This window comes from Daphnia magna, linkage group LG4, assembly GCF_020631705.1.
Source record: "Daphnia magna isolate NIES linkage group LG4, ASM2063170v1.1, whole genome shotgun sequence".
Classification (NCBI taxonomy): Eukaryota; Metazoa; Arthropoda; class Branchiopoda; order Diplostraca; family Daphniidae; genus Daphnia; species Daphnia magna.
This window is the reverse complement of record NC_059185.1, coordinates 4,840,836-4,859,903: the sequence shown is the minus strand read 5'-3', so window position 1 is coordinate 4,859,903 and position 19,068 is coordinate 4,840,836. Positions and strand designations below refer to the sequence as shown.

At 37.7% G+C, this 19,068-nt stretch overlaps 6 protein-coding genes and 1 long non-coding RNA gene across 8 annotated transcripts; 4 read left to right on the top strand and 3 right to left on the bottom strand.

Annotated features, from left to right (window-relative positions):
- Positions 1-307: 307 nt before the first annotated feature.
- Positions 308-2,348, bottom strand: LOC116921728 (lysosomal-associated transmembrane protein 4A). Its single transcript, XM_032928064.2, has 7 exons — positions 2,056-2,348; positions 1,659-1,983; positions 1,512-1,599; positions 1,385-1,435; positions 1,214-1,319; positions 1,021-1,129; positions 308-956 (listed from the first exon to the last, which is right to left on the bottom strand). The coding sequence occupies exons 1-7, from the start codon at positions 2,182-2,184 to the stop codon at positions 697-699; spliced, it is 1,068 nt and encodes a 355-aa protein (XP_032783955.1). The 5' UTR covers positions 2,185-2,348; the 3' UTR covers positions 308-696.
- Positions 2,349-4,422: 2,074 nt separating this feature from the next.
- LOC123471202 lies at positions 4,423-5,066 on the top strand. Its single transcript, XR_006645380.1, has 2 exons — positions 4,423-4,829; positions 4,915-5,066. It is a non-coding gene; the product is annotated as an uncharacterized LOC123471202 (long non-coding RNA).
- On the bottom strand, positions 4,638-6,548 carry LOC123471201 (ethanolamine kinase 2-like). Its single transcript, XM_045172226.1, has 6 exons — positions 6,332-6,548; positions 6,122-6,259; positions 5,807-6,069; positions 5,514-5,740; positions 5,227-5,449; positions 4,638-5,154 (listed from the first exon to the last, which is right to left on the bottom strand). The coding sequence occupies exons 1-6, from the start codon at positions 6,458-6,460 to the stop codon at positions 5,076-5,078; spliced, it is 1,059 nt and encodes a 352-aa protein (XP_045028161.1). The 5' UTR covers positions 6,461-6,548; the 3' UTR covers positions 4,638-5,075.
- Positions 6,549-7,847: 1,299 nt separating this feature from the next.
- LOC123471542 (syntaxin-7-like) lies at positions 7,848-9,497 on the top strand. 2 transcript variants are annotated; one of them, XM_045173080.1, is made up of 7 exons: positions 7,848-8,003; positions 8,081-8,306; positions 8,380-8,495; positions 8,563-8,731; positions 8,785-9,043; positions 9,103-9,185; positions 9,249-9,497. In XM_045173080.1, exons 2-7 carry the CDS (start codon positions 8,196-8,198, stop codon positions 9,345-9,347), a joined length of 837 nt encoding a protein of 278 aa, XP_045029015.1. In that variant the 5' UTR covers positions 7,848-8,003; positions 8,081-8,195; the 3' UTR covers positions 9,348-9,497. The 2 variants fall into 2 exon arrangements, with proteins under 2 accessions (XP_045029015.1, XP_045029013.1); XM_045173078.1 differs by having other exon boundaries at positions 9,103-9,189.
- A 147-nt stretch (positions 9,498-9,644) lies between these two features.
- Positions 9,645-14,239, top strand: LOC123471541 (major facilitator superfamily domain-containing protein 6-like). The gene is made up of 12 exons (XM_045173077.1): positions 9,645-10,316; positions 10,399-10,524; positions 11,270-12,091; positions 12,606-12,745; positions 12,816-12,879; positions 12,964-12,989; positions 13,063-13,087; positions 13,173-13,317; positions 13,410-13,449; positions 13,529-13,640; positions 13,716-13,883; positions 13,962-14,239. The coding sequence occupies exons 1-12, from the start codon at positions 10,202-10,204 to the stop codon at positions 14,057-14,059; spliced, it is 1,881 nt and encodes a 626-aa protein (XP_045029012.1). The 5' UTR covers positions 9,645-10,201; the 3' UTR covers positions 14,060-14,239.
- Positions 14,066-15,359, bottom strand: LOC123471543 (phosphomevalonate kinase-like). Its single transcript, XM_045173081.1, is given in 5 exon segments — positions 14,066-14,380; positions 14,451-14,592; positions 14,654-14,710; positions 14,713-14,856; positions 14,917-15,359. Coding segments are annotated over 5 exon segments (570 nt in total). The 5' UTR covers positions 14,999-15,359; the 3' UTR covers positions 14,066-14,235.
- A 234-nt stretch (positions 15,360-15,593) lies between these two features.
- Positions 15,594-19,019, top strand: LOC116921105 (clarin-2). The gene is made up of 4 exons (XM_032927320.2): positions 15,594-16,226; positions 17,974-18,156; positions 18,266-18,401; positions 18,523-19,019. The coding sequence occupies exons 1-4, from the start codon at positions 16,007-16,009 to the stop codon at positions 18,653-18,655; spliced, it is 672 nt and encodes a 223-aa protein (XP_032783211.2). The 5' UTR covers positions 15,594-16,006; the 3' UTR covers positions 18,656-19,019.
- Positions 19,020-19,068: the final 49 nt, after the last annotated feature.

Genomic DNA, 19,068 nt, shown 5'->3' with positions numbered 1-19,068 from the left:
GCCAATCGACTTGTCTCTGAGATATACTTCATTTTTTTAAAGTTTCAGACGACAACGGACATTTTACAACAGGAAGAACAAATAGTGATCTCTCCACTTACCCGTTGAAAACCTATGATCGCTATAACAAAAGCTGGCAGGCGAAGAATTTAACCAGGAAATGAAACTTCCTGTTCACAATCGCTTTGTAATTAAAAGCTTCGCACCAATGGACGAAGATGTTAGAAATACGCATGCGTTTTATGTCCATTGGATGTTTGACTTCAAAATCTAATTGGTAAAACGCACATGCAAGCAAACGAGTACATTACAGCCATATTAAGTTTATTGAAAAGGTAAAGTACGTCGATCGAAGAAAGTTATTTATACACATTCTAGCATCTTTTGGTAACCTATGGGATAGTCGCCACCCTTTATAGTACCGGGGCTTTATCAATAGGAGACAGAATACACAACAAAAGACGAAAGAATTCCTGCATTCCTAAACATCTACGGTTGCAGTCTTGACTCTAATTAATAACCAAAGCGTGCTTATTCTATGATTAAAAATACCTCGAGAAAAAAGAAAAAAGAAATAACAAAAGGAGTGGTAATATGAGAAGTAAATTCGTGGTAGTACTATGCTCATTGGATTCGCCAGGCAAACTTTTGTAACATAGTCCTAAAAGTTCGTCCTTTCCACGATTTCGAATTTCCTCAAGGTTTTGGTGTTTCCGGTGAAACAGCGGCGTTAGCAGCCTCAGATTCAGATGTTTCAGAATCCGATGTAACATCAGCGACAGCAGCATAGGGCGGAGGAGGAACTGGATAGATGGGTTTTTTGGCGAAACGGGGATCCGTCATAGCTGTAGCGTAGTCCGGCAGGTCTGAGCCAGGGGAGCAAATGGAGGACGGTATTTCAAGTAGATTTTGCCCATCCACAATACCTGAAATGCAAGCGTCCCGTTCAAGGGCGGCTGAAAAGAAAAGCAATATGTTACAAGGAATGTTTCTTTGAAATTACAATAGTTTTTTATTTACCTTCAGCTCTCATAGTAAGGAACTTATAGCAACTCCAAACAATGCTAATGAAATAGGCTTTTGCCATTAGCATTAGCAAAATTCCCGCCAAAATTAAGAGGGAGAGACACTGAAATGAAAAGATAACATGTACATTTAGCTATAGTGTCAGGCATATAATAATTTAAAACAAATTATATTGTAACAGAACTACCTGTGGATCCATAGCGAGAAGTTCGTTCCTCAAAGGAATGTTTGGGCTTTTAATCAAAACTTGTCTAATGTCAGGTACATAAGACAAGTAGCCAATGACAGACAGGCTGAAACCCAAGAAAAAATTATTGTTAGTGCAATAGTTTTCTATGAGCTAGCATTGTGTTCTTACCTTGTAACAAAAAATTCAAAGGCTTGGAGACAAAAAAAGGGCATAATGTAACTGAAATACATGTAATAAGGTGAATTGATTATGTTTAGTGTTATGTCTTTAGATTTACAAGTTGATTAATAATTACATTGATTTGCCTCGAACTGCTCCATAAATCATCAGTAGGGTGATGCCCAATGTGCAAAAATTAACTCCAATGCTAATATTTAAATCCTCTAAAAAATAAAAATTACATTAAACTTCTTTACCCTACTCAAGAAATAGTGATTATTACGGTAAGTCACATGCCGATCTGGTGGTGGGTGTTCACCAAACCAATCTTTATAAACAAAAGATCCATACAGAAGTTTAGATGAAGCATCAGTGTTTGACTTTGCTGGTTGAACTGGTCCTGTTATAGTTTCTGATAATGGTAAAGCTTGTGGTTCTTCATGATTTTCCGCACTCAGTGGTGTTGGCAGGACAGCCAGCAAATCTTGATCAATTTCACCTTCAGCAAAAGACATTCCATTTCCATTTCGTAGAACAGATCTTTGGTTAATGGTTTGTGGGTGCAAGACCAAAACTGCAATAGCAGCCAGTGACAGCATATGCAAAGCCTGCAAATAGTAGTCAACAAATAGTTACATACATCAGAATAAATAAAACAATAATAGGCAAAAGCTTCTTACCAGGTGCCATACTCCTAAAAAGATGGTACCTGTCCTAACATGACAACAAAGACAACAACGCCAACGCTTGTCTTCGTAAGGACTACCACCGTGCCTCAAACGCCCGAAATTACCAAACTTGAAACGCATTGTCGTTAAATAGGTAATTTTCACGAATTGATTGTGCAATGTTACTCAAAGTAAGAAGTAAAATTTAACGAATTAGGCCACAAAAAAACGGTAAGCTAAAGTTGGTCAATATCAATAGTAATGGTAGTGGATGGGGAAGTATGACGAAAATGTATCTAAATCGATATACTATCGAGGTGTTACCTATCGGGTTACCGGTTTATTTATAAAGTTGTCGCTGTGGGCTTGTCGTATGCCACTGGTTCTTCTTGGCCAAACCGAATTAAGGTTTTACTACAAACAGGAAGATGGTGATTTTATGATCAAAGTTTAATTTAAACATATTTAAGAATCCGGAACGCACAGAAGGGGAGGAGCGGGGGGGGGCAGCCGGGGTAGTTTACCCCGGGCATCACAAAAGTCAGACACATGGAATTTTTTTACATAGTGGGAAAAAATGAAAACACGACATAAAAATCAATTTCATACTTACAGAATTAAATTTACCGATAGGGATTTTATCAGAAGTCATTCCTCATAATTTCATCTCAACCGACCCACGTTTTTTCTGAGATTTCTCTCGGTAGATGGCGTCTGCATTTTCGCAGGGTTCCCTGCATTAATCTTTCGTAAGTGGTTCCACCTTCCAACTTAGGATTCGGAAAGTTAGGTCGGAGTGAAGTTGCACTGGGATGTTGTGTTCCCGTAATTTTGGGCTAAGCTGTAAAAGATCTAGACAGACAATTCGAGTTTTGGCTATGATTTTCTTCGTGATAGATCATAGATGGTATTTACCTTTAGGTCCTTTACCTACTCACGGAAAATGTAAAATATTAGGCCGCGAACTTACTATTCTAGGCGGGGCTTCCTGCGTTGCCTGGTAACGGAATTATTTTTAAAAGGCCGTGTAACTAGGGCTCGGCCCGCGCCGATCAGGTAGCTTTTTTGGCGATCGGGTAGGTAATTTTGACTTTCGGTGCGGATCTGACAAATCATAGATCGTCCATTTTCTTACCCGTGGGTAAACAGATCCAAACCGGTTCCAAACAATAAAGGGACCCAGATTCTAGAACCAGTTCCTGGACCCGGTTCCACTACCCGGGTCTAAGAACCAGTTCATAAACCCGGTTTGTTTACCCGTTTACCAGGACTTTTTACCTGATTTCTAGCCAAAAATATGACCATTGTTCAAACCTAGTTTAGCACTTTTTTAATTTTTAATTTTAAAAAAGTAAGAATCAAAATGGTAATGCAAAAATTCAAACTTATCTTTTAAAAAACTATCAAATTTTTTTTTATTTGCTTTTTTAAGAATGACAGATGTAGAGAATAAAGCTACGGCTAATCGGCTATGGTAATAGAATTGAGAGTCAACGTTGCCATACCCTAAACATATTTTAATTTATAATTTAAAAAAATACGCAAAAAGTATTAAACTCGAATACAAAATGTTTCCTAACTTTAAAAAGGTGCAAAAGTGCTAAATTCATTACTGTTAGTAGTTAATTTCATAAGTAGTTTTTAAGCCGCCATCTTAAAAAATGGTGGTAGATCTAACCGATCGCACCGAAGAACCGCACTGAAACCGATCTGTATCTGGAGGACCCGAACCGATCGCAGCAGATCGTCCATTTTTCGGGTAGATCAGATCGGTTTATCCGATCTCGGCCAATCGGGGCCGAGCCCTACGTGTAACGGTACGAAATTTTGCTGATTTTACGAAAATAAGAAGTCTTTCCCAATTTTTCATTTTTGGCCAAATTCCAAATTTTGCTTAAAATACAGGATTTCAATCCAAAATTGAATGCTAATCACGGAAATCAAGTTTATGTTTCAATTAGTTTTATTGATTTTTTTCATAAACAAATGAATTAATAAACAATTAATAAACAAATTTACAGAAATGGACATCCATAATGAGGGCTACTCATTTCTTTAAAATGGTCGTTTGAAAAATACCTACTCTTTTAGTCTTTTACTCTAGTAGTAGCCTAAACCGATTAGATAATTTTTTTGTAGGTCGGTGTGGTTTGACGTGTCTTAGGTAGTTTCCTTCCCAGTCATACAGTACGTGAAATTATATTAATTATAATCGGTAAACTATAAGTTCTTAATTAAAATAAATAACAGAAATGGATAGCTCTTGATAAGAACTGTCCATTTTTTCAAAATTATCGTTTAAAAACAGTTACTCGAGTAGTTAACCGATTCACGAATTTTTGAGTAGGTCGGATTTTGCGCTCCATAGATATACTCGACCCAATAGACGAAAGTAAAAAATGTCATTCGTTTTTTGTTTTTTTTTTTTGTTTGTTTGTGAATATTTTTTCGTAAGTTTTAGAGACTTCCTTATCTGAACGCTCTGTTGTCACTGTAGTGCGCTGCAAAGAACTCTAAAAAGTTTTACCGGAAACCAAAAGTAGTGCAAAGAACAGAAAGTATATCCATGAAAAAGAAGGGTCAAATGGCATTACTTTGTTTGAAAGAAGATGAAAAACTATGTCTATTATCTCTTAGATGGAAGAAAATTACATCAATTCATAGTATTTAACTTTAGAAATTTCTAGACAATGGAAAACATCAGATCACTGGTCATAAAAAGGAGATTTATCGCTGTTACAAAGGGTCAAAAGGAGATTTCGGCAGTCAAGCAACTAAGTGAATTGGTATAATATATTTGAAAAACTACACTAATTGTTGATGGCATAAAATGGCACATTTTTTTTATTTGGGATTTCCCGTGTTTAATAGGCGCATTCGGTTGACCCATTTGCAATTAAAAGAAATGCATGCGGAATGAATAAGGGATCTGACTGAACAAAGTGTGATTTTCGTGGAGAAATTCGTTAACTATCCCATTCAACGTTGTTTAACTGAAAAACAATATAAAAACATACATTGAAGAGGATAGACTAGGATTCTATGGCACCGGCATCAGTTAAAATAGCAGCTTTTTTCTTAAAATATTGATCCCAACGTAAAGATGCGTACCTGCGGAATATGTTAACAAGTTACAGTATTGCGATCATTTTAGTGTTTTTTAAACAAATTATAAGACCATACCCAACGAAGTCGAAATCAATTGATGAATTTGCAGCCTGAATCAGTGCCCAAACGCCCCAGAAGAAATGGCTTGCGAGGGTGAAATGTTCGACATGTCCAAGCAATAGGTGCACGGTTTTGTCGTCTACAGTTTCATTTTTATAAAAGGTTTTCAAATAAACAGTTACCCATTTTTTTCGAAAATCTTCGTGTGGGTAGCGCAAAGGGTTGTAATCTTCGACTCCTATTATAAGGTATATTGTGCAGTTAATCTATAGATTTTGAGATTATTCGTTTTATTATCATACCCGAAAATTCACAGAAATGATTAGCTATGTCGTATGCCTGATAATTGGGACCAGCATATTCAAAGTCAATGAATTCAATGGAGTTCCTGTCCTTGTCATGAAGTATGTTTGCAAGGAGTAAATCATTGTGGCAAAATACCAGTTGATCATTTAATTGCTGAAGCATCCTCTTCAACCACCTTAACTCTTCCAGGAGTTTTTCTTTTGGAGGAACATCTGAGCTATATCTACATCAAAACAATTTTAGAATGCAAAAACAAAAATATTTTGACCCATAAAAATATAATTCATACTTTGGAGGACAGAGCATGATAAAATTCTTTAATTTGGTCCACAGAACTGATTTTTCTAATGATTTTCTAGTTTCAAGAGGCAGTCTTTCTTTTACACAAGCAAACTGAAGATGAAAATTAGCCATTTTTTCTGCAACAAGGGGATATATGTTTTCATCCAAGCATGTTACAGGTGTCAAGATTTCCCCAGGTAGATATTGATAGGCTAACCCATTATAGAAGGATGCATACAGTGCTGGGCCAAAACCCAAGGTATGAAGAATCTACTGAAACATCTTTTAGATTAAACTAATATCAGATGCTTTGATAAGTTACCTTCATATTAACTAATTCTGCATTACGATCAATGATCTTATCAGTGTTTTCTCCAAATACACGAACAAGTATCATATTAACTTTGTCATCCTCATGAATAACCCCCACAAGAGAATTTGTTATTCCATCACTGAAAATCTGAAGAAAAATAATTCCTGTAGCTCTGACTAAACTTCTCTAGTTTTTCTGACTAAAATCTAATCTACATACTTTATGTTTGATGCTATCTTGCCTCCATTTGGGTTTCAAAATTGCTATAACCTTCCACACACTGTTTGTCAGATCTTCTTTATCTATGGAAAATGGTAATTCAATAACGTTTGAAGTTGAATGGTCCATGACAGATTACAGATCTTTTACGCGTAATTACTATAAGCTCATACAAAAAGAACTAAAACAGAAATAGTAAATTGTAAATATAAGCACATTTTCAATCAGAGATACATGTGAGATACGGAAATGGGCAAGCTAATTCAAGCTATAAATGAACGATGCGTTCCTGGCGGCTGAAAGGTGTACTTCTGGCCCTATGCCTTCCGTATGTAAATACGTCTGAAAAATGCCTGTTTTCCCTGCTCTAGACGGTGTAAATGTGTAACAAACACTTTTACAACTCGCATCTAAAGCAGAAGGTAATAAATAGAAAGAGTAACGCTTTACATTGTCTTCGCCACCTGATGGCAAATCTGTTGACGGAGAGCGATTCGTTTCCCATCTGTAAATGGCTAACTTCGACAGAATTTCTGAATCAAACAATTGACTAAAATATCGTCAAGGTGACCAATATCTCCAAGGTCCCACCCGTGTCATTAATGGTTCCCAGTTCCCACTGGTACGTTTGGCTTGCCATGTTAAAATTTCATTAGAGGTTGGTATGCCTCTCTACAAAATGCTTGCAACTGAATGCGTAAGGCAAGTTGCGCTAGTATAGCGAATTGAGCTGCCTATCTCTTGCTGCAAATTGAGGCCAGGGACCTGATGAACCCTACCAGGAGTTGTCGTCATGTTTTGCCTGACAGCGTTCAGGCCCCTGAACGAGATGGAGTTGATTGTGGATAGTGGGAAAAATCGTTTTGAAAATAGGCAACCATTCGCAGAAAACGTCCAAATGTACCTAAATCCTGTCAATCAGGCGATGCTGCTGGCAAAAAAAGAAGTTTTCCAAATATAAATGTTGTAATGGTTGAGTCTGATGACGAGACTGAAAAGAAGAGAAGAAAAGTGCATTTGACCCGATAATTACGCGGGACATGACCCGACCCGGGTTGTTTTTTCTGATCCACGGGTCAAGCGGGACGGGAAATTTTTTTGGATCGTCGACCCGGTTCCAAACCCATTAAGGAAAAAAACCCTTTCATTTTAACCCTTAAGAAAAAACCCGTCCCATTTGGTCCGGGCCACAGCCCTAGCTATAACTCCCGAACGCCCCCACTGACAGCCGACAGACGGCCATTTCTAATCTTTTTTCATGGAGACGAAGCGAATAAACTATCAAAACCTTCTCATAAAAAGTTATGATAATTTTGCTCGCTGGCTCTTGGACTACTATGACTGTTTATGGCGAAATAAAAAAATTTTATTATTATTTTTTTAAACCAAGGAGGCAAGGAGCATGTTGCAACAATTTCTAGGATCCTTTGGCGTTTGGCCTCTCTGGATTTTGCGGAGGAACTATCTGTTCTGCAGTGTAGTTCCACGATTTTGTATTCCACTGTTAAAATACACGAATTACAGTCCCTGATTTTTAAAACGTTATCGGAGCTTATGTTGACCTGGGTTGAGTGTCAGACGTTCTTCGATCTTCCATTTCATGCAACATTCTATTGGCAGAGAATATTGGTAGGCTTGCTGATATTTGCGCGAACGGTCACAACTGATATATGTAAGTTTTGGCTCAGTCCTTTATAGCCTGATTAAATATTACAGTTTTCCAGTTATTTGAGTCTTTGGTTCTTTTAGAACTGTTGCAGAACATGTGGAAGCCGTATATGAGTGAAAATTATTCTGGTTTTCCTCAACTTTCATAAAATGCTCAAATATTTTTGAATTATATTTGTGATTGTGTTTACTCACAATGGCCAGAGCAAATCGTGCAAATTATGGAGCCCTTGCTGAGACCCCAGAAGTGGTTTTTGGTGGGGTTCGTCCACGTAACTCCAGTTTGGGCAGATCTGAATTTAACCAGGTAAAAGCCATTCTTCCTATTTCTTTTCAAGTATTAAGATTTTTAATTTACAAGTGCTTTCTATTTGATGAAGCTAAGTGAAACAATATCAAGCAATTTGTTCACTATACAAGGAAGTGGTTCAAATTTAGAAAGGGCATTAAAATCACTTGGAACAGAGAAAGATAATCAAGGGTTGCGAGACAGTGTGTAAGTTACTACCACTCCCAGCCTGCAAATTTCTTCATCACAGCTAATTTGTTATTCCACATTACAGCCATGTCATTCAGATGAGTGCAAATCAAATAGTGAACCAGACAACCCAAGAGTTGATGGCTTTGGCTGCTGCAGCCAGATTATCAGGTGATAGAATGTGTCATCTTCAACTAGATCGTCTAAAGCTTGAATTTGAGAAGTCATTACAAAGATATAGCACATTACAGAAGGTAGCTAATGTTAATTGCTTTGATGTATGCTTTTAAAGATAAAATTCATCTAGGAAGTTGCTTGCAAAATGAAATCAACTATTCTATATGGCCATTGGGAAGAAAATAATACTTCAGATACACAAAATCTTTTGGAAAAGGCAGCAGAAGAAAAGCATCAGAAGCTCCAAGAACTTAAAGAGGTAGAATTTGAGCAGCAAATGCTATTGGAAAGGGAAGAGCGGATCCGACAAATCGAATCGGACATGATTGATGTAAATCAAATTATGAAAGAACTTAGTGCCATGGTCCAGGAGCAAGGGGAAAACATAAGTATTATGCTATTTAGTAGTCGAAAACTAAACTGTAATTAACGCTTTTTTCTCTAATAGATTCAATTGAAAGCAATGTAGACCGCACCTACACTCATGTGGAGGAGGGACGCCAGGAGTTGGAAAAAGCGTCTTCTCATCAAGTAAGTCTTCATCACAAGTTTGACTTTCTTTGTCGTGTTTAACCACGTTATTCTATCCCACAGAAAACACATCGCAAGTGGCTTTGTTTCCTAACTGGTCTTGCTCTAACAGTAGCCGGAATTGTCGGCTTAGTTATCTATCTAGAACTTCGATCTTCCTAGTCGCAACCCGAAGGATTTTCCTTAAAAAAGCTAAAACAAAACAAAAATAATTATTCAAGTGTCTGTCCAGTTAGCGCCTTAATTCTAAAGATATATAAATGTGCGTCTTTGAATTACAGAAATTGGGTTTCTGCTCCTTTACACTCATTATATGCCCTTATGCCTATATTTCATAGCTCGACCATTACTGTTTTGCACGTTTTCCTTTGGCGACATTCAAAATCAGCCGAAAAATGTAAAGTCAAATCGAATATACTGATATCGTAAACACATAAAAAAATAGGCTCCTAGATTTTGATTTTTCTCCCTTGCGCAGTGATGGTGCCAAGAATTATTCGAACGTGTTTTGGCAATAGGAATGCTCAATAATCCACGTAGTTGAATGCTGGTGATGCATTTGTCCGACTTGATTATAACGCATCAAAGTAAACACTTAATTCAAAATTTGTAATCTTTTGTTTGAGAGATCTATGTTAATGAGTTGTTTATTCAGTCACGACTGAATTTCAATGCGATTCTACCGCTAGAGATTCATCAAGTAACGAAAAGCTAGAGGAAGGTATCCTGCCTTAGTGCCTCTTTTTTGCAATAACTTACGGCACCTAGCAACCAAGTGAAAGAGACGAAATTTATTAGCATAATTTCTCCAACAATTAAATATGTAAGACGCACTTTTTTAAAAAGCGTATTAGTTTTAGGGTTATGTAAGCTAGCTCAGAATAAAAAGTGGGAGGAGCTTATTATTGTCGGAAACTATGTATTTCTAACATTGGAAGCAATTCAATTCTTTCTTTACCCTCTCACTAGTTGGTTCTCTTGTCTCAGTTGCTCTTTGAAAGTCGACGTTTAAAAATATGACGATAAAAGAAAACGATACTTTGCAGTCACCATGGGACCGAATAAAAGTCCACTTAAGTGTCAATCGAGAGCTCTTACCTCTGAAGGCCGTGATGTTTCTGTTCTACGGAGGTTGGATTTAGCATTGTGCAAATAAAAAATATTGAACAAAAACAAAATTCTGGTTACTACACCACCAAATATTTTTACGTAGCATTTACCGCTGTACTTTTGCCGTACATAACTCTTCACATGCTCCAAATCGGAGTCACCATCGAAGAAGTTGGGATCATCTACGCCGTACTTCCATTTGCTTCTTGCCTGGGTCCCCCGGTTGCAGGTGAGAATGTGAAATCATTTTATTTTGTAAATGTGTTAGACGTTCATTTATTCTTTGATTTCTTTGTTCTGGTCAACATTGCTACAATATTAACCGTGAGAGCCGCTGAAGTTACTCCCAAAATCACAATCATCCATTCTTCGTTAGCCTATCAGTGCAGCACTACATTGAATTTGAACTATTTATTCTTGCCTTTTACAACACAATCTTACTATCGAATCTCAGTTAGCTTTAATGAACCACAGCAGTTACAAATTAAAATTCTGGCACCCATTTGAAGACAAATTATATCAGATTCTTCTGGAATCCTACTGGTTCAGATAACGACTTCATAGATAGACATATCCAAGCAACACTTCAAATGAAACTTATCAGAATTATTATCTTTTCCTCGTTGTTAGGCTTTCCCCAGAGAGTTACCAGTCTATTGTGATATTTCCTTAGATTACAGACACTATAAGAATGTTTGCCTACATATCATGCTTGCAAATCCAGATGTTGTAGCTTGTAGGAGGTAAAGTTGTAAGGACTCAGTCGATCGTCAATCGATAGAAAAACCAAACGTGGGAATAACGATGGGAATAAACAAGCAAGATCTTAAAAAAAAAACATATCTTTCGCCACATTAAGTGAAATGAGAGTATATCACATGATCCATTTCGGTTAATCGCTACATTTGACCGGAGCAGAGAATTTCCCAAAATTTTTATCGATAATAAAAAGAAAGCATCATTTCGTTTACCAGGAATGATTGCAGATAAAATAGGCAACTATAAAATTGTTCTAATGGCCAGTATATTTGCCACTGCCGTGTTTCACACACTGCTGTTGACAATTGATGCCCATGGAGCAAACCCGACAAAAATGGTGGCCAACAGCAGTGAACTGCCCGCTAACACGATAGCCTATCTCACATGCGATCATGCAAGAGAAATCTTCCTGGAAGTGCCAAAAAACTGCGCAAATGATACATGTCCATATGGAAACCTTCTGCTAACCGACCAGCCAATGATTCGATTGATCACTTCCGAATGCACCCAGTTCTGCAACGGAAAAACAAATAACACGAATTCTTGTTTAATGACGAGCGACGCCACCGATTGTTACAGTTTTTTGGATGATGACGTTCTTTTACAACTCGAACTGCAAAACCAAAGCACGACTAAAATAAACCCCGATTTCTGTCTGTTTCGGATCAATCAATTGCTATTATCGAATTCGACGCAAACCACTTTGGATTGTGATTGCCCCATTCAGTGTCCGTTGCGAATTAGTCAGACATGGTCTTCCACGTGTTCCACAAACAACGATACTTATTCATCGTCCAAGGTGGACGAATATGATTATGCGAAACACAGAACTGGATTTTGGCTGTATCTCTTCATACGAATCCTGGCGACAGCAACGCTCGGTACCAGTTTTACAATGCTCGATGCAACAACCATATGTTTAATCAAGAAGTATAAAGGACAGCTGGGACGTCAGAGACTCTTTGGAGTTCTAGGATCTGCCACCTTTGCAATGTTAACAGGGATACTCCTGGATTGGGCCGCCAACCTAAAAAATGGTACGATTCTTTACGATAGCAATTTTTTTTTTTTTTTTTTTTTGTAATCCTTTATTTGTAGAAGAAACAGATTTAGCAATACTTCGGAAATATATGCAACGATAGACTTACTCATTAACGAACAGTTAAGCATAGAAAATAATTTTTTTAATTAGCTCTATTAAATTCTGAAAATTCCTCTAAGAATATGATTACGTGATTGGCAAATGGTATGTCATAAATCAGCAGTAGGTATTAACAAATGTTGTATAGGTTTCTTGTCCTTTTGATAAATGTACATGAAGACTCGACCTGAAAACCAACCATCGGACTTTATTAAGTTAAAATTCATCCAACTATGAATTTAGCCATTATGTCGTAATTATTAGTTACGTATCTAAAAATTAATGTCTGATGCATAGGATCAAACTCTAATTATCTAAGCCAAGAAATTATATTTTATTTCTGTTTTGTGTTGATCGTTTTTCACGTAATCATGGAAATCCAGCATTTCATAAAAACACATTCTACACAGGTTTTCGAGATTATGCCACTGTTTTCTACTTTACCGATGCGCTACTTGTCGTCGTGCTCGTTTTATTGCTTTTTGTCGAGGTATCGGTTGAAAAGTCAGAAGGAAGTCTTGTGAGGAACACTTTCAAAGTGTTGCGGTTGGTAAGATATTAAATTTATAGACTTCAGAATATTATGGCGCAGTGAGAGTAAATCATTTGAATTTACACAGATACATATAGACATATTCATGGTGTTGATGCTTCTCTTGGGTATCTTTTGGGGTTTCTTAGAAGGTACGAAAGCACCCACTTTATGTTTCTTCAGTCCCATTACGGTGTACGTCCACTGTTATTAACATGCCGTTCTTTACTTTTCAGCGTTTCTCTTTATCTTCCTTATTGAGGTAAGCATTGAAATATAAAATGTATTTTGTTTTTGGTAATGTTTTTCAATTGTTAACTTGTGTTGCGAAATAGCTGAAAGCATCCAGTTATTTACTAGGTAAAAACAGAATACTCCCATTAAGTTATACCTCGAAGAGAAAACCATTAAAATATATAAAAATTCTAATTTTTATAACAACTAGGATTCACAGTCACATTGGGCGCTTTAGTTGGAGTACCCTTCCTCTACGTGTCGCATATGATTGTGAAAAAAATTGGAAAATTGGTCGTTTTGATCAGCGCATTTTTCATCTATAGCGTTCGTTTTATTGGATATTCCTTCATTACGTCAGTTAATCATCATATCAATTTAGTCCAAATTCCTAGTTGACATTTGCGCTTGCTTGTACAACTGATTTAACTTCATGCTTCTTGTTTAGGGATCCTTGGATGAGTCTACCGTTTGAAGCCCTTGAAGCGGTAACTTTCGGTTTTATTGCGATGCGATTGTTTGTTTTGTTTTACAATTACATTTGCTCTTCAATTTCAAAACGAATAGGTTACCATTCACTTGATGGGCGTTTCCTGTTCAATGTTCTGCGCTCAATGCGCACCTCCGGGCTTATTGGCTACCCTTCAGGGGTTGGCTGGTTCCTGCCACTACTCTATAGGTAATCTAACTACAATGTTATGGGAAACTTGTACAACAACAAAAAAAAATAATAATAATAATAAATGTCAATCAGGAAGGGGAACGGGTAGCTTTATTGGTGGTATTCTTATCGCTATGCATGGCACTAGAATCACTTTCCGCATATTTGGACTAGCAGCTGGAGTATGCGGAGTTCTTTATGCGATCTTGTATTGCACTTATATGCGAAAGAACGACAAATTTCAAACCCGGAAACCACCAGGTACAACGTATTTCAATTTTTGTTTCATCTTTTGATGAGTCTATTTGATTAAAATAATAGCGAAATTTTCTTGTTTAGTAACCGAGCGCGAAGAAAAAAATCCAGAAGTAGTGTTTCACGCCTTGGAACAAGCAGACCCACAAGATGATGAAGACACGATCAATAGAATATGTTAACAATTCTCATTTTACAACAATGATTTTATTACCAGTTTATCACGAAAAAAAGGTTTTAGGTACCTGGTTATGGATAACGGTATAACTAACTTGAAATTAAAAGTGTGTTACGCAAATAGGCCGCGGTCACTACATGTAGGCAGTTTAAACAAAGCTGGAAAATGCATACGTTGAACTTAACACGATTCTTCGCAAATTTTGATCAAACGTCCAAGCTGACGTTTCAATAGCAAAGGATCCCCGTCATTCTCTATGTAGAGATCCCAGTCTTGAATGTGGTCTAGTCCATTTTCAGATTCACTATCATCTATAACAGCTATATCCCATCCCCAAATCGATAAAAATGATAAAACATACCATTCACTAAAAGTTTAATTTGTGATTTACCTGAATAAAAAAACCTCTTTTCACTCTTGCTTCAGTTGATGCAGATATTCTAACACAGGTAACACATTCAGAATATTGGTTGCGGAAAAATTTCAGATCTGTTTCTCTCCTTAAGTCTGATACAATCCAAATAGGGAAGTCATTGCCTGATAGTGAAGTTTGGAATTAGATAAAGTCCTGTACTTTTAACAATGTTGAGTTTGAAACCATTAAACATTTGAATTGCAGATCTGCAGAAAAAATTGGGGTCTTGAGCACGTTTTCTTCTCCCCAAACTATCATTTCAGCTCTATATTTTTCTTTATAAGCACCATCGCTCATCAGTTGATCCATATCTAGTCCCTTAGATTCCGACCAATGTTGTTTTATCGGAGCTGATATTCTGATGATGACACTCTTTACTAGAGTAGCTGAAATTTTTTAATGGCATAATAGTAGCTACAATGCTTTGTTTTAAAAGTAACACCTACCATGCAGAAGTTCAGCAATATAATCTTTGCCGCTCTTACGTTTCCCACTAAGACAGATAATTCTTTTTGGGTTACTTGTCATTTTCAGTTAAGAAAACTACCTATCTCCCGCCAGTAATGATATTTTACTTTGACACTTCAAAATAAAAATGAGAAAAAAACCAGTTTGACCGGTTTCTAACCTAGTATCATCGTACAGTTTCATCTAAAACGAACTTGCATGTTTTCTCTTGAACCATTTGTTCCATTTCCTAAGAGATTGTTGAGAGATAGAGTCAAGGAAAAAGTTATCTGCTTAAATGTTTTTGTTCGTCAGTTTACTTATCACCCATCAGGCGGCACTACTGTAGCCATTGGGAGTAGAGCGTTTTTCGCTTTAATTTCCCCTCTGATAAGTCCAAAGCTTTTCGGTTAAGCATTTTTCGTGTCAAACTAATTTAAACAGCATTAAAACAACTTGAAATTTTAAGCATGCAAATTTAATAACCACAGAAATACTCTCATCGGTGCCAGGCTGTGCGATAATGGCAAAATATTTTTCCTCGATGGTTCGAGAAGAGTCATAATAACGATAACGAAACTTCAAAGGGTAGACAAATGCAGGAGGAGGGATCTTGGACCCCATAATATCTCTCCCCCACAGGTATGTTTTTACCCGGAGGCGTTGTACTTGTGACGAGCTCCAGCCGGTAGCGAAAATCCAGGGCTAGAGAGCGGAAACTCAGTTGTCATTTTCACCTGCACTGGAGTAGCAGCATCTTTGTGTATTTCCTAAAACAAGGCAAACAAAAGAAGCGGCCAATTTCCGCTTTGCTCGTTGACATTTCGTTCTTCACCAGCATATTTTCAATAGAAAATTGTGTGCGTTATACACCCGATTCCGAAGAAGAAATTCAGTTGCATGGGATGGCGCAGTGAAAAACAAGTATGATCGGTGTGCCCAACTGTTTCTGGACAATAACAAACAACTAATGATTAAACGTGTATCTGCTGTTGAACGACGTAAAACTGCTTTGGTAAGGAGAAGAGCCATCAAGTTTGCCAAGTGGGACAGTGTTGCTGGTCGCCAACGGCTGCCGATCCAGAGACCATGAACTTGTACAAACGTGGTTTGATTTTCGCTACGTTTCTCGGTTGTTCCTTGTCGGCAGCTTTTCTTGCTGCTTCTGTCAGTACCGATTCATGGGTTTATGCCGACGTCAAGCGCGTGACTAACCCATTCGAATCAGATGGTCATGTGTTTTTCGGTCTCTTCAAAGGCAAGAGGGAACTCAACGTGGGCTACGGTTGGAGAACATATCCAGTGTCAGGTACCACAACATCAGCCATTCGGCCTTATGTCTTATCTCCTTTTCAATGCTCTATTTGAAACGCTGGTCAACCACGTTGTTTCGGGGTCGAGTGCTGAACATCTGGGAGCATCAATTGCTAAGTTAAAGACCTAAATGATTTGTGTGAGGATACAGGCGCTAGCCAGGCGACATAGCTCCGAGCTCTGTACTCTGTAAAAATTTACATTTCCCGCAGCCGTTTACTTATTTGAACCACGGCTGTGTGTGTGTTCCTATTCGACGACCGAAAAAGACCTTGAAAGTAAGGAAAACGACGGTAACTAGCATTCAAGAGGACTTTACAAGTCTGCACAGTTAAGGATAATTGTCGTCTGAACGAAACATTATCACAGCGTAACAACTGCGAGCATCGGCAGAAAACCGCAGTGACCTTGTGTGTTATGTTACTTGGAAATTTTCACCAATCACACGATTTCCGTTTCAACAATGTTCTTCATCCCCCCTTCATTTCCATTTAAACTTTTACAGTGTAAGTTTTCCTTTTTTTTTTTTTTACATGGGGGGTTGATGGAGGGAAGGGGGGCTTGTCGACCCAACCAGCTTTTCGGCGTACAAGTCAAAGTTGTTTTGGTTAGAATTATACATAGCCCCCAGAAATCCAACTATTATTTATTTTGTCTTTAAAAAAAAATAACCTTCTTGTTGTTAAATAATGTGAATATTTTATGCGTGTGCACGCTTGGTAAAACAAGGCGCCCTCGGAACTCCACGGGATGTGCTACCTAACGGTACATCTTGTGGAATAGAAGAAGAGAGAATGAGGCGAGAAAGAGGCATGGTAGATGAAATATGTTAGAGAGTTCATCCTACGCAGGCTTATTCTTCAACACGGTCAGAGCAGATAAGCAAGGAAATGCGTCTCGAAAAAAAAATTGGTAACCTTTGAGGTAGAATACTAATTTGTTTTATCCCTTGGCTCTGTTCTTTGGTTTTTGTTTGTTCTCTTATTGTGAAATCTAAACTCGTGACATTTCGGGTTGCCCTGGTATTTCCAATTGTATCTCGAATCGACAAAACCCTTTGTTACAAGACTCTTATTGTATTCGTCGCCTTAGAAGCATCACACTCTTATCGAATGAGGCCGTCTAGCTTTGCAATTAAATCATCGGAAATCCCCAAAGTTTGATACACGCCAAGTTTGCCGGAAAAAAATGAATCAACTGGAACCTACCGTCTAAGCTTTCTTTAATTGATCGTCATCACGACCTCTCATCACGTATTAACGATATTCGAGCCCCAGTAAATGCATTATCTGAAAGCCAACACGCAACTGTCGAGACAAATGTCAACCGTCGAAAGATAAGAGGCAACATGTTTTTGTTGATGTAATATTCGTTCGAGCAATGTAACAGGTTGACGGAAAGTGTGCAAAAACTACATCACTCGAAAGTTGTTGTGTGTACTCGCTCGATTATTGCGTTTCAAATGAAAAGAGCCAGTAATGCAACTTTTCTCGGAAAAACTAGATAGAAGAGAAACTGAAACGGTCTAATTTGTATGCCTGCCTGGAATTAATTAATACTCATGATAGAACAAACCAATTACTCGGAATGACAGTAGCGCTTTATCTATTTGACAATTCGTTCAAGTCTTCCTTCTACTTTCACTTACCGGTCGCATTCTAAATTACGTGAAAGTGATGCTAATAGTTTGGCCAAAAATAAAAAAAGAAGAGTTTTTAATATTGTTCGTGCTGTTCCAATAGTCACAGAAAACTTGAATGGCGAGTTTCTCAATTTCGGTCTTTGGATCACAACCGTCACGTGCGTCTGCGTTGCGATTATATTCGCTATTATTGGAGCTTTGATGGCGATCGTAAACACGACGTTGACACCAGTTGAAACCATAGCCGGTCGGATCGGACTTTTCATCTGGAACAGCCTTTCTGGTAAGTATTTTCGAACCTACCTTGTAAACAATCAACTCAGCCAACCGATTCTAAAGCGCTATTGGACAAGGTATAATCAATGAACGGTCATTTGTTTTGCGCCTTTTAGTTGTCTTCTCATTGACTGCAATGATTGCCTGGATAACCCAGTTTTACCTCCGCCTCAGCTCTAACGTTCTAGTACAAGAAGATCGAGACAATCACTGGACTTCCGAAGGGAGAGCTTATCTCGGTTATTCGTTCTGGTAAGCTTGTAATTCTACGAAATGGCCAGCAGTTGGTCGCAAAACAATGATACCAAGTATCTCGGCCATTTTCTTTGGTACACTGTCCCTTTTTAAACATTTGCTTTTGTCTGTCGTTTAGGTTCGTTATTGGGTCGGCTCTAAGTCACGTGGCCAACATCGTTTTGCTGGTTCTTGTCAATGCGGATGAGCGTAGAAAATATGTCAAACCGTTGCCAACGGAGAAAACGAACAGTGCCGTACTGCTTTACTAGTTTTTCTGCCGTTCCTTTTCCGATGTTCCTTGTATTGCTTCGTTTCTTAACAATTCAACGGATGATGTGTAACGACTGAGGGTGGATCCAGTATGTCGTCATCGGTTTGTGTATTATTATTGATGATCTGCTTGAAACATATAGTGCCAGTGCCATCAGGTACACAACTGCCTTTTTTTTTTCATCATACGACCTTTATTTTTTATTTTTTTGCTTCATTTATTTGGAAGTTGACTTAACAATTCAATAACATGATTTTTCCATTGCATTTCATTTTTCATTGAATTTCATTTTTGTTCCTTTTGGAATTTGCCTTGTCCGCATTAATAACGTTTACGTAATACAATGATTGCTTCGTCGCGAACCGAAACCGTATTATTATAATCCGTTATAATCATCATTATTATTTAGAA

What these genes read in the sequence shown, in the direction of transcription:
- LOC116921728 (XM_032928064.2), bottom strand. Translation starts at nt 2,184, where the DNA reads ATGCGTTTCAAGTTTGGTAATTTCGGGCGTTTGAGGCACGGTGGTAGT. An exon ending in TTTTAGGAGTATGGCACCTG is followed by an intron (nt 1,984 to 2,055) that starts GTAAGAAGCTTT and finishes TACTATTTGCAG; the next exon opens with GCTTTGCATATGCTGTCACT. An exon ending in TTTGAATTTTTTGTTACAAG is followed by an intron (nt 1,320 to 1,384) that starts GTAAGAACACAA and finishes CTTGGGTTTCAG; the next exon opens with CCTGTCTGTCATTGGCTACT.
- LOC123471201 (XM_045172226.1), bottom strand. Translation starts at nt 6,460, where the DNA reads ATGGACCATTCAACTTCAAACGTTATTGAATTACCATTTTCCATAGAT. An exon ending in AAGATAGCATCAAACATAAA is followed by an intron (nt 6,260 to 6,331) that starts GTATGTAGATTA and finishes ATTTTTCTTCAG; the next exon opens with ATTTTCAGTGATGGAATAAC. An exon ending in ATTGATTTCGACTTCGTTGG is followed by an intron (nt 5,155 to 5,226) that starts GTATGGTCTTAT and finishes CATATTCCGCAG; the next exon opens with GTACGCATCTTTACGTTGGG.
- LOC123471542 (XM_045173078.1), top strand. Translation starts at nt 8,196, where the DNA reads ATGGCCAGAGCAAATCGTGCAAATTATGGAGCCCTTGCTGAGACCCCA. An exon ending in CAAGGGTTGCGAGACAGTGT is followed by an intron (nt 8,496 to 8,562) that starts GTAAGTTACTAC and finishes TCCACATTACAG; the next exon opens with CCATGTCATTCAGATGAGTG. An exon ending in GATATAGCACATTACAGAAG is followed by an intron (nt 8,732 to 8,784) that starts GTAGCTAATGTT and finishes AAATTCATCTAG; the next exon opens with GAAGTTGCTTGCAAAATGAA.
- LOC123471541 (XM_045173077.1), top strand. Translation starts at nt 10,202, where the DNA reads ATGACGATAAAAGAAAACGATACTTTGCAGTCACCATGGGACCGAATA. An exon ending in ATTGGATATTCCTTCATTAC is followed by an intron (nt 13,318 to 13,409) that starts GTCAGTTAATCA and finishes CTTCTTGTTTAG; the next exon opens with GGATCCTTGGATGAGTCTAC. An exon ending in TTCCTGCCACTACTCTATAG is followed by an intron (nt 13,641 to 13,715) that starts GTAATCTAACTA and finishes AATGTCAATCAG; the next exon opens with GAAGGGGAACGGGTAGCTTT.
- LOC116921105 (XM_032927320.2), top strand. Translation starts at nt 16,007, where the DNA reads ATGAACTTGTACAAACGTGGTTTGATTTTCGCTACGTTTCTCGGTTGT. An exon ending in GAGAACATATCCAGTGTCAG is followed by an intron (nt 16,227 to 17,973) that starts GTACCACAACAT and finishes CTGTTCCAATAG; the next exon opens with TCACAGAAAACTTGAATGGC. An exon ending in CATCTGGAACAGCCTTTCTG is followed by an intron (nt 18,157 to 18,265) that starts GTAAGTATTTTC and finishes TGCGCCTTTTAG; the next exon opens with TTGTCTTCTCATTGACTGCA.